This window comes from Eubalaena glacialis, chromosome 11 (genome assembly GCF_028564815.1).
Source record: "Eubalaena glacialis isolate mEubGla1 chromosome 11, mEubGla1.1.hap2.+ XY, whole genome shotgun sequence".
Lineage (NCBI taxonomy): Eukaryota > Metazoa > Chordata > Mammalia > Artiodactyla > Balaenidae > Eubalaena > Eubalaena glacialis.
Genome location: NC_083726.1, coordinates 5,332,006 through 5,344,827, shown reverse-complemented (window position 1 = coordinate 5,344,827; position 12,822 = coordinate 5,332,006). Strand labels below are relative to the sequence as shown.

The 12,822-nt window shown below is 54.7% G+C and overlaps 1 protein-coding gene across 3 annotated transcripts in view; it reads right to left on the bottom strand.

Moving 5' to 3' along the window:
- The window catches only part of SHISAL1 (shisa like 1), an 81,689-nt gene that overhangs the window by 42,122 nt on the left and 26,745 nt on the right, over positions 1-12,822 (bottom strand). For all 3 annotated transcript variants that reach the window (XM_061205216.1, XM_061205214.1, XM_061205215.1), the window contains exons 2-3: positions 10,365-10,460; positions 6,509-6,722 (exon numbers count right to left, since the gene is read on the bottom strand). In XM_061205216.1, coding sequence (XP_061061199.1) covers positions 6,509-6,722; positions 10,365-10,428 — 278 coding nt within the window. In that variant the 5' untranslated portion in view covers positions 10,429-10,460. The remainder of the gene's footprint in view (positions 1-6,508; positions 6,723-10,364; positions 10,461-12,822) is intronic.

The window sequence follows — 12,822 nt, the reverse complement described above, 5'->3', positions numbered from 1 at the left end:
GTACAGGAGCAGGTATGTCAGCCGGCGGAGGCCAGATGGAGGTCCCATCGCCACCCATGGGCAGTCCCAGTTGAGGACGGAGGACAGAGTTCCTGAGGCCATCGTGTCAGAAAGGAACATCAGCTGCAGAGCTCACAGCTGGGCCCGGGCTGGCTGGGAGATGGTTCATGGCCCCTCAGTCGACTTCACCTAAAATAACTGAACCCGCTCACGGGGAGGCCTGTCAGTCAGTGTGACAAGTTGATAACCCTGGTGACTAAATTCTGGGCCCAAGAGATTAGGCCTATGTGGATTCATATCCCAGCTCGGCAAAATTCTTTCTCTGTGATCTGGGGAAAACGAGCTTTACTTTCCTCATCTGTAAAATGGGGATAACAATGTGCCCTACTTGGTGGTGCAATTGTGAGGCTTAATGAGATAACACGGGCCTGAAGGAGAAAGGACCCAGTGAGTGCTGGCTCCTGTGATTAAGGCACAGAGGGAATGCTCAATAGATCTAGGCCCAGAGAGGCAAAGTGATTTGCCCAAGGTCACACAGCAGGACTGAGGTTGTCCAGTGCCGTGGAGGAGCATGGGCTTGGGGCTAACGACGTAGTGTCCACTAATACCAAAATATTCACTGTTCTCCCTGCAGGCCTGCTTACGGGGCCCGGCCGTGCTGGTAACAGCCTTGGCCAAGTGATGTGCTTTGGCCAAAAAAACGTCAGCAGAAGTATCAGGCTGATTCTGAGTGGAAGCTTAGGAGTTACCTTGTAATTTCACCATCGCTCTTTTCCCTCTGCCATGGGGACATCCTGCTCTGGATGAGGACTGCTTGATCAGCTCGGGTCACAGAATGCTCCCTGCCCAGAGCCCCAGGTGACCCAAGAAAGACCTGGAGTGTAAGTCAAAAATAAGCCTTTGTGTCTCGAGTCCCAGGGACTCTGGGGCTGCTCCTTATCTCAGCATAACTGAGCCCAGATGACCCACACACCCGTCCCAAACCCTGCTGTGCCACTTGTGTGCTGTATGACTACAGGAAAGTTCTCACCTTCTCTGAGCCTCAGCCCTGGTGTAGGGAGGCCAGCGGGACCTTCTTCATAAATACCTCTACTCGGATTAAAGGAGTCAGGGCAAGTAAGGCCCCTTGCCTTCCACTAAATGCTCGTAAACGTTCATGTATGTCCCTTCCCCTGGCTTGGAGGGGTGTATTCAGATTAGGAAACCTCGTGGATTCTAGAACCTCTTCAGCATCACGAGGCTGACGGTGTGTAGGTATGTTTTACGCCTAACAGGGCTTGATAGGGCTGAGCAACTGACAAGAACATCCAGAAACTTCCGACCCAACTCAGGAGCTGGATTCAGAGCTTGAAGCATGTGTGACGGTGATGTAAGGCCTGCAGGACAGGGCCCAGGTAGAGGAGACCCTGGGTACTGGGATTCTCAGGTCCTCAGGCCTGGCCAACCGCCACATGTCAGCTCTCGGTGTGGCTGGAGCATCTCTGGGTACTGGGAAAGGAAAGCTACTGGAGGAAAGAGGTTTCAGTGAGGCCGAGGGAAGAATGCCAACCCATCACTTCCCACCTTGAGGCCCTTGAAGACCCTTCTGTCTTCTGAGAATTCCTGTCCCAGGCTCCCACCCCCGCAGCCCATCTGCCTGGTGAAGGAACACCCCCACACTGCACAAGGCTCTAGTACATACCACCTCTGCCAGAGGGATGTCCCCTGCCCCGAGAGCTGACCGCTGACCCCATATACCCCGTCCCACCCTGTGCCCTGGATAGATGCTGCCATTGCTTGTTCAGGGCCCTGGGTGGTCACTGCTGCTAGCGTCCCAGCCGGAACCTGGCATGGGAGGTGTACAGTACACTCCTGAACACCAGGGACTCTGCCCAAGTGGCAAGAAGTGGCATCTCACTGTGGCGGCAGGCTTGGCGAGGTTGCTTCCCTAGCTCTGTCCGCCTTTCTGCCAGGCAGCCAGAACCAAAACAGACCATTCTGTTCCTCCAGAGAAACACAAATAAATAAGTCATCAGAAGCACTCTCCTTTTCCCTGCCACCAGCCCCGCCTCCCGGCTGATTCACTGGCAGGACAGGCGAATGTCAGGCAGCCCTTGCTGTTGACAGGCCCCATGCATCTTCATAAAGCCCCAACGGGGGTCACAGCTGCGCTGGTCCATCTAGATGGGCTGCCAGTGGGTGCTAACCTTCTGGGATATTGGAACACCTGGCCTCTTGGCTGAGGCCTGGCACATTCCCCGGCATCAGACAAGTCCTGGCTTTCTAGATGCACCTGGGGGTGGCAGAGCCCACTGGCCGGAACAAGGGCCCTGGTGTCCCTTGGCCTTGACTGTGGCTGGAACAGGTGACTTCACCTGCCTGGGCCCAGCCCCTTCTTCCTTCCTCTCAGAGTAGCTGTGAGGACTAATGAGACAACAAAGGCATCCTGCCCAGAAGGGTCAGAGCTCCAAAGGGCAGGACGGTCCCAGAGGTGGACTTTACCTGGCTCCCCTCACACAGCCGGAGCACTCAGGACCTCTTGGCCAGGCAGGCCTGTCCCAACCCATTCACTAACCTATCCTCCCACACCCAGTGGCCCATCCTCCAGTTGTCCCCTCTCTGCCACAAGCTCTGGCTGGACGCAAGGGCCTGGTCCAGCTCCCTGGGCTCAGGCCTTCTCCCCAAGATCCCCCAGCTCAGGCAGCTAAGCGGGGTCCTCCAGGGCTTCTTATCTGAGCTCTGGATTGGCTGTCTCCTGGGTGACCCCAGCCTCTCCTCTCCACGGGGCCCCGGTCTTGCCCAGGTCATCCTCATGATTTCTGCAGTGTCCTAGGTCCTTGTACCATGCACCATCCGTGAGCACAAGCCCAGCTTAAAGCTCTCGGGGCCCCTCACCACCCTCAAGAGGAAGCCCAAGGCCCTCCCCCTCTGCCCCCCAGTCCACGAGGCCCCACCCCATCCCGCCAGCCCCCGCTGCCTCGCCCCATGGGTCCCGTGGCATTTCACACTCAGGCTGCAGGGAACTCTGTCTGGAAACGCTCTTTCCTCTGGACTGAGGAATTCCCACCTTCTTCAACACTTTCGGATGCAGGACACCAAGCACCACGCCTCCCTCGTGAAGCCCAGTAGAGCAGAACAGCCTGGGTGAGGAGCCCAGCCCAGCTCTTCTGGGCCTCCGTGCACGTCTGTGGGAAGGGAGGTGGCAGGAAGCTCGGTGGAGAATAACGAGGAGGGATCCCTCCAAAGCAGTGCTCTCAAGCGGGAGAGTCCCGCACCCCACGCTTGGCAGCGTCAGGAGACACGGTTGCTTGTCACAGCCAGTCGGCGGGGAGGGGGTGTGCTCAGCGTCTAGTGGATGGTGGCCAGGGTCTCACAATGCACAGAGCAGCCCCCAAAAAGGAGGATTAGGCCCCAGGTGTCCACCGGGCCGCGGTGGGGGTCCCTGCTCTAGGCCCTCCATCGGTGGAAGTCCCAGATTCATTAAAGCAGCTCTGGACCCAGGCTGGCTCTCAGCTCCACCCCGACTGGCTGCCTCAGTCGGGCAAGTTATCAACCTCTCCACGCCTCACCTTCCTGTGTGTAACGGGGGCCAAGGGTGGGCTGCTAAGTGACTTCAGAGGGTTGAGCACAGAGCCGGCCCCATGCTGCTAGCTCCATAAATGCTTGCCGAGGTGCCAGAATAATAAGCCAAGCTAAACTTCCTCAGTGCGTCCATGCCTCCCCAGGGAAGGGCTCTGTTTTGTGGTCCAACTCTTCATTATCTGCAGCCAGGACCCACTGCGCCGAAACGATGGAGAATTCCGTGTGAATCCTGTGTAAATGTGCAGATCACAGAAACCTGTGGGCTTCAAAACGAGGATCCCAGACACCAGTCGCCAGAGCCTTGGAGAAGTCTGGCCGTCTTGCCAAGCCTCTGTCTTCTGTCTGGCTTTCAGCTGGCAACGACAACACTTCAGGGTCCTAACCCCAGTCCTGGCACCACCCTCCTCCCTCAGGGAATTAGTCTTTGGTCTCATAAAAGGCTTGGGTCAAGTTCCAGGCTTGATTCCAGTCCTCGTGACAGAAAAGGCTTGCTGAACTACTTCACACAGAATTATTCTCAGGTCTGAGCAGATGGCAAGATATTCAGGGGAAGCACCCGTGCATTTGAGGAAGGAAGGCTGGGGAGCTGGCCTTGGTGGGAGGAGGAGAGATTCAGACGATAGTCAAGGGATTTGCATCTCCTGCCTGATCAAAGAGAAGAGGCAACTTCCCCCAAGTGAGCATGGCATGGTGGCAAAACATCCAAGCCCCAATATCAGACAGAGAGATGGAGGCTCAGACCCCCACCCCACCACTCCCAGTGGTGCCACTAATCTCTTCAACAGTCACTCAACAAACACTCCTTCCAAGTGGATTTTTCCTTACCATGAAAAAAATATATCTACCCCAAGAGTCAGCTTCAGGCTTACTGGGAAAATATCTGAAGCATCCCCATTGAAGTCAGGAAGAAGACAAGATTGCCTGACAATTTTAAAGATGGTTTTAGAGGTACTAGCCAACACGACTGGACAAGAAAAAGAAGTGAGGCACAAAAATTGGAAAGAAGGAGATGAGATGATCATTGTTTGCAAATGGCATAATCAGACACCTAAGAGAATCAGCTGAAAAAAGTATTACAAAGATAAGAAATTTCAGTAAGGTGGCTGAGTAAAAAAATACGTATTTAGAAATCATTAGGTTTTATCATTTAAACAACAGTTGGTTAGAACAGTGGTCCCCAACCTTTTTGGCACCAGGGACCGGTTTCGTGGAAGACAATTTTTCCATGGACTGGGTGGGGGGATAGTTCAGGCGGTAATGTGAGCGATGGGAAGCGATGGGGGGCGGCAGATGAAGCTTCGCTCGCTCACCCGCTGCTCACCTCCTGCTGTGCGGCCCCGTTCCTAACAGGCTGTGGACCGGTACTGATCCACGGCCTGGGGGTTGGGGACCCCTGGGTTAGAAGATATAGTAGAAGAAAAACCCCATTATAAAATAGCAGCTTGAAAAGAAATAAATATGAATAAACACAAAAGATACATGCAATATCTATATGAAGAAAACTCCAAAACATTATAAAAGAAAATGTGAACAAATGGAAAGACACATTGTATTCTTGGATAGGAATATTCAATGTCATGAAAAGTCCGTTCTCCTTGAATTAATCTATGAATTTAACACAATCTCAGTAAAAAATACTAACTAGATTTTTTTTTTTTTGGCAGGGAGACTACAAAAGCCAATTCTAAAGTTCGTATGACAAAAGACCTGGGGGAATAGACTAAGAAGACATTAAAACACATCAAAAGCAACAGTAGTTAACACAATGAGGTACTAGCAAATGTATAAATAGACCAATGAAAGCCATCACAGTCTACCCAGATACTCAAATTTAGTATACTATAGTATACAATAAGTTTGCATTTCGCATCAGTGAGGAAAAGATGGACAATTCAATGATTGCTGTTAGGATAACTGTCTACCCATTTGGGAAAAAAATAAATTTGGATTCCTATTTTACATCCAAATAAACTACTTACATCCAAATTTTTAAAAAATCTTACATCCAAATAAATTCCTGACAGATCAAAGATTTGAAGGCAAAAAATTAAACCACAAAAGAAGTAAAAGACAACACGAGGGGATTTTTAACAATCTCAGAGTAGGGAAAGTCTTTCTCTGTATGATACAAACCCCACCAGACATAAAAGAAAAAAATGGGTACAATTTGATTACATAACAATTAAAAATTAAGCATGAGGGAAAAAGCATCACAAATTCAAAGACACACTGAGAAAATATTTGCAATGCATCCTATTTCCTTCCTATGTAAAGAGTTCCTGTGAATAAATAAGAAAAAGGCCAAAAATTCAATAGGAAATGGCAGAGGACATAAACAGTTAGCTCACAGTAAAAGAAATACAAGTGACTCTCAAACATGTGAAATATGCTGTTTCACTCATAGTAAGAGAAATCAGTGGATGCTATTTCGATCCTACGTGCCTTTACTTAGCATATTCTCACTGCTTTTCTACCAGCAAACTCCTCCTCTTTCTTTACACACATATCCCCTCTATCTGGGCCCTGGTCTCATGTGTTTTAATCACCTTAGGGAAAGGGGCTTCGTGGGATTAATCTCTGGGTCAGGAACGTCAACCAATATGTGTTGAACAAATAATGAATGAAAAAGGAACTCAGGCCCCGTGGATTCCAGGTCCAAGCACCTTTCATGCCTGAAAGTCTTCCACATCCTTGACCTCATTTAACTACCGCAGCAGCCCTGAGAGGTAGGTATCACATGCCCATTTCTCAGATAAGAAGGCTAAAGTCCAGAGGGCAGAACAGGTCAGAAAACCTATCACCTGAAGACTTTCCCAGACTCCTTCCAGGTCCGCCCATCCTTGCACTGGTTGCCCAACAGCTGGCCTGGAGGCTTGGGTGTTTTGGCGGCACCCGGACTTGACTGGGGCCCAAGGCAGTGGGGCTGTGGCCCCAGCGCAGTACTTACTTGTGCATGTAGCCCTCGGAGCCAGTCGTGAGGTTCACCTGCATCACCGCCTGGAACTCTGTCTCATTGCAGCAGTATTTGAAAACCGTGTTGTTATGGTGACAGCAGAGGATGAAGGTTTTGTTGTCCGAGAGCCGGGGGCAGTGGAAGCCAAAGTGATAGCGGCCTTTGTGGTCCGTGTATGGCTCACAGACCCGGAAATGCGCGGACAAGACTGGAAAACACAGTCACCAGGCTTGGTGGGGTCCCTCCTCAGGCCCAGCTGGCCCGAGACCCCCACCAGTCCATGAGGACCACGGGCAGAGACTGGTTGGCTTATTCTAGGGTTTTGTCCACCTCTTCCCTTGCCAGGAAGGCTTTGTGGTCCAGTGTGAGCCTCCCCTCTGCCAGGAAGCCTGCTCTGGCTCCTGTCACCTCCCAGGCCCCCCTCAGCGACCACCTTGCTTAGACTGTGCTGCCCAGACTGGGAGCTCCTTGCAGGCAGGGCTGAACTTAAGCCTCACGTGGATCCCCTCCAAGGGCTTGGCACACAGCTGGCACTCAATTAGGAAACAACACTAACTGAGCACCTACTATGTGCTTCGCAGGCTGTATCAGATTTAATCCGCTTGGCCATCCTAGCAGGCAGGTCTGGGATCCCACTTTACAGAAGGAGGAACCTGAGGCTCAGAGGTGTACAGTGACCTACCTGAGCCGGTTAGAGGTGGTGGAGCAGGAATCCAACCCAGGCCTGCCTGGATCCAAGGTCCAGGAGCCTCTCCACTCCTCCATCACTGTGTGGACTGTGGTGGACTCACCAACAAGTCCAGGCTGGCCTGAGTGGTGAGTGGCATGGGTGCAAGAACCAGAAGACTGTCGCCTGAAGACTTTCCCAGACTCCTTCCAGGTCTCTCCCACTTGTAGAGAAAGCGGTGTCCCCTCGTATCTTGCTTTCTACTAAACTGATGCCCTACACCCGGAGGTCCCCAAGGGCCTGCCTTGGTGGCCCCAGCTCATGGCAACAAAGCTGCCCTGGCCTTGGACCCTCATTCTCCTGGCTCAAGGCCAGAGGCCCCTATTCAGCCACCGATGACGCTGAAAACCCAGGACAGTATTTACTAGTCATGCTGATGATGATAAACAGGAGGGAAAGCCTGAACAAATATAACAATGGAAAAAAACCTGGAGCCCGCTGTCTCCAGCTTAATTAGTATCTTCATAAAAGGGACTGCTGTATCTAATTTGTGTCCCTGAAAAGGGGCTTCCTAGGCTGAATACATTTCTCCAACCACCAAGGCTCTAGTTCTGCAGAAGCGTCTCAGTTAATTGAGAGCTCTGTCTCTGCTGAGAGGTTATTAGACTCCAGCCCACACAGCTCCCAGCGCCAGGGGCTGCTGGGGGGATCCCAGCTGGGCTGCGCTGGCCGGTGGGCGGGTGGGCCTCATGTGCTGGAGCGCCGAGGCTGGCTTGGGTGGCTTCGTGAAATCCTGGGCCCCTTCCCCAAAGTACGGCACCCTCTTTCGTGGGGACGGACAGGATCACTGTGGGAAAAGGGTCTCAGCCTTTCAGGAGTCAGGGGAGCTCTCAGCCTCGACCCTGGGAAACAGAAGACCCTCTTATGGATGCAGAGGTCACTAAGGAAGCCCCAGGTGGATGCACCATCTCATTTGATCTCATTCCCATTGTACAGAGGAGAAAACTAAGGTTGAGAGCACCGGTCTCAAAGTGTGGTCCCTGACCTGCTGCGTCTGCATCCCCAGGGGACTTGTCACAGATGCAGTTTCTCAAGCCCCTCAGCAGACGTTCTGAATCAGAAACTCTGGGGGTGGGGGGCGCAGTCTGAGTCTTAGAAAGCCCTGCAGGGGATACCGATAGACTTGGGTTTGGGACCCACTGGCCTGGAGGAACAACGTACCAGAGGCTAAAGGTGAGAGGCAGAGGCAGGAAGTGAATTCCAGCCCCGGTCCAGACTGATGAGAAAGCCCTGCCGGGGGGTCAGCTCACACTCGCTGGCAGGAGGCTCGGTGTGTCAGCAACACCCAGTGGCTGGTCAAGAAGACAAGCTGGGGCCCTGAGGCCACAGGACCCAGGGAGGGAAGGAGCAGAGTGGTGGAGGGGGCCTTTGAGCTGGGCTTCGGAGGAGCCAGGTGTGCAGAGATGGAAGTGGGGTGGGAGGCCCAGCCAGGGAAGGGATTAGGAGAAGTCCCCAGCGGCTCACCCCGGCCACCCCTGGACCCCGGCACCACCTGCTTTGACCGTGTGTGAAGACAAGGAGGCCACTGCTGCTTCCTGAGGAAGGACGTGCCGGAGCCCAAGGAGTCCCAGCCCGGAGCCAGGACAGCTGGTCTGAATCCTGGAGCGCACAGGATCACCTGGGCCATCACAGCCTCTCTGTGCCTCCTTGCCCTCAAGGATGGAGGACCAGTGGTCTCCCGGGGGCTGAGGGCTCTGAGAAGCATTTGTGAACAGCAAAGCGTAGGGCCCGCTTAGAGCAGGGAGGGTGTAAGCGAAAGAGTGGAGATAAAGGGCAGCATTCCGGCCTCCAGGCACGGGGTGCATCGCAGCTCTGGGGCTGTGCCTGGGGCCTGAGGGCAGAGGGATGGTCGTTAGGAGGCCAGCGTGTCCTGAGTCACCAGGAAAACCGGTCCACGTGGAGAGGGAACACCGAGGCGAGAGCCACTCTCTTGGGTCCCGGGGTCTTGGCGTCCAAGATAGGGCCCCGATCACCCCCTCCACATACACACACACACCTGCGAGGCTCAGGGTCTGCGTGGCCATCATTTAACAGCCAGATGACTGTGTCCACTGACCATGTGGCCTCAGGCAGGTCTCTTTCCTGGTCTGAGCCTCAGTTTTCTCATTTGTAAATGGGTGAGGAGTTCCTCTCTCCCAGGGGACAAGATGATCTACCACATGAGAAAGCAGTGGGGAAGGAGTTCTGTGCACAGTGGCCCCCAGACCCATGGCCTTGGCCTGGCTTTTTCTCTGCCACCCCAGGGCCCTTCATGGCGTCCTTCTGAACCACGATCCCCAGCAAAGGGGCAAGGGGCCCAAAGCTGCCGGCCGGTGTCCGCAGCCCTACCAGAGCAAGAGGGCACGAGGGCATACGTGCACACACGCACGAGAAAGAGAGACAGAGACAGGGACAGAGGAGGAGAGAGACAGAGGCAGAAGGAGACAGAGACGGGGGGACAGAGACACAGAGATACAGAGAGGGAGACAGAGGGAGAGACACAGAGAGAGCAGGCACCTTGCTGAGATCAGGGCTCGCGCTGGGCCAGGCCTGCTGGCGGGAGGTAGGGTGCACTTCTTGTCGGCCAGCTTCACTTTGGAGCAGCCGAAGGACTTGGTTTATATTCATCTTTGTGAACAGGAGCGTGAAAGCCCCCCTGCTGGGATCAGGGGGCCCGCCTAGGGGACTGGTCGGGTGCTGGGAGATGGGGCCCCGGCATCACTCTGTCTGGGTTGGAATCCAACCCCTACACTAGCTGTGTTGTCTCTGGCTGTCAGTTCCCTCTCCAAGCCTCAGTTTCCTCCTCTGTACAATGGGATGACTACGACATCGCCTGACTTTGACTTGCTGGGGTCAGGAGAGAATTCACTGCATGTAAGGGCTTCTCCCAGGACTTACCGGCAGCCACCGTTAACCCCACAGTGTCCTCAAGAATCTTCCAGCTGAGCTCCCCGAGGCAGGCACGTGGGGCACAGCACACAGTAGGTTCTCACCAAACAGCACCAAACATGAGCCCCTCACGAGGCTGGTGCCACTAGGGCAGGCACCCCCATCAGCGCCCAGAAGCCCAGCTGAGCTAGCACTGACACCAAGAAGGGACCACCTCCCCCTCCCGCCTCCTGCCGAGCATCACGGAGGTTCTACCTGCGGAAATCAGCAACGAGAGGACGGCAAGCACGTTCAGGGGCTGCTGGCCACAACTGGTCATCGTTTGGCTTGCATCGATTCGTCGCGCGCTGCCTGTCGAACGAGAGCCAGGAGAGGCCGGGTGTGGGCTGTTTTGTCTGAGCTGCAGACACTGGCTTTGCTGCCCATGGCAGGGCCGGACGGGCACGGGCAGGGAAGCAAGTCTGCCGGGAGCAGGGGCCGGGCCGCGGATGATGGAAACGCCACCATCCAATTTCCCTTCCGGAATGAATGACCTTCCCCCACCAGTCAACTGTCATCTCCCTTTCTTTTCACGGCAAAATGAGACCTAATCAAAGGAGGACGGCTGGCTCAGGTGGTGGAAATAACCAGCGGGCTGAGGCCGGTGGGCACGGGAATGAGAATGAGAACGGTGGTGAGCGAGGGGATTAGAGGCGAGCTCATGCACCTGCAGGGGGCTGGCGGGACCCAGGTCTCCCTGCTGTGTCGCTAACGGTGACTTCCATTAACCCCACCCCACCCCCACCAGCATGCATCCAGCTGGCACCTTCCAGGCATTAGGGACATGGCAATGAACTAAACAAACAGACTCGAGATGGAACTCAATAGAAGCTGTCCCTGCCCTGGCTTGCATTCTAGTGAGCAGGGCTGACAGCTCACAGATGAGTAGTTCAAAGGCTGGGAGGTCCCTGGGGTTGCACCCCAAAGACTGAAAGCAGAGATTCAAGCAGATACTTGTACACTCATGTCCATAGCAGCACGATTCACGATCGCAAAAGGAAGAGACGACCCGCATGTCCATCGACGGATGATGGATAAACACTAGGTGGCATGGACTACAGTGGAACATTACTCAGCCTTAAAAAGAAAGGAAATTCGGTCACGGGCGACAACACGGATCAGCCTTGAGGACATTACGCTCAGTGAAATAAGCCAGACACAAAAAGACAAATACTGTGTGATTCTACTCATCCGAGGTCCCTAAAGCAGTCAAGTCCATAGAGACAGGAAGTAGGATGGGGGGTGCCGGGGGCTGGGGGAGGGGGAATGGGAGTGAGTGTTTCATGGGGACAGAGTCTCAGTGTGGAAAGATGACAAAGTTCTGGAGATGGATGGTGGTGACTGGAAGAAGTGTTGCATACTGAGGGAGAAGCAGGTGCACAGGCCCTGAGGTGGCAGCAGCAGGGAGGCCAGTGGAGGATGGGGGGAGGGGTGGGTAGCAACAGGCCACCTAAGGCAGGGCCTTGGCCCTCAGTGGCCACTTTATATCAGGTTGTTGAAACCTCGGGACAAACCTGAGGGACAGGTTCCCTCACTATCATCACCCCCCCCCCGGCACCCCGCCCCAGGGCTTTGGGAATGGAGGCTGGGGAGGAGGACCAAGTGTCCTCTGTGTACTCTGTGTGGCCTGCTAGAGCCCCACCAGGGTTGTAGCTGCATGTGGCTGGGGAATAATTTGCTGAGCACCTACTATGTGCCAGGCTCCAGGCCAAACAAGGTCCTGCACACTACCCTCTACCCTCACGGCACCCCTGATCAGGGAGAGCTCCGGGACCCCAGCTTGGGTCCAAGGCAGCTCTGAATCCTGCTGAGTAGCGGGCAGGCAGGGCAGGAAGCCAAGGGGGCAACCCAGAGGCCGGAAGCTTCGGACCGAGGAGACAGTGCCAGATTCATAGCCAAACACAGGGTACTCACGGCCAGGCCCTGCCCCTGCTCTGGGGCCTGGGGCTTCTCACCTGCAGCATGGGTGGCAGGGAGGCACCCAGGCTGTCAGTGCTGCTCGGAAGGTTGGGGAGCCAGAATAAGAAAAGGGGGTGGCAGGGCTGTTGGACGAAGCCTGAATGCCTTAATACGATGCTTACCCATGGTGATGTTGGTGTCAGCCCCTGGGGAGGGCCCCGCCCACCTCTCCACAAAGGCCTCTCTGCTCCCCCAGGAGCAGCCCTGCCCCCAAGGGCTGTGAGCTTCTTAATTGCTTTGAGCCTGGGCCTCCTCCCTGCCTCCCTCAGGGCCCTCCTGGGAGGATGAAGGAGATTAAAGCATTTGAAAGTGCTTAGGAAAGGGTACTGGGGAAACCTAAAGATCAATCCTGGAAAATGCACTGTGGGGGTAGGGAGTGACAGATCCTCTGAGATGAGTCCTCCCTGCCATGTGGCCCCATTCCGCAGATGGGGAAGCTGAGGGCCAAGATGGGTCTCCAGATTCCAAGCCCTTCTAGCCCCTGGAGGGTGGGGTTGCTCACTTTTTAAGCTGGGGCTCCAGTCTGAGAGCTGGTGGGTTCATTGAACAAATGCTTGGGTGGGGGTGGGGGACCACCTCTGCCAGGTGCCCAGCCCTCCTTCCTGCTGCTCCCACTCCCTACAAAGCCCTGCATATACTGAGGGGGGCTATCACTCACACCTGGGGTGCCCTCCTCTCTTTCCTGTGAGTCCAAATCCTGCACCACCTTAGAAGC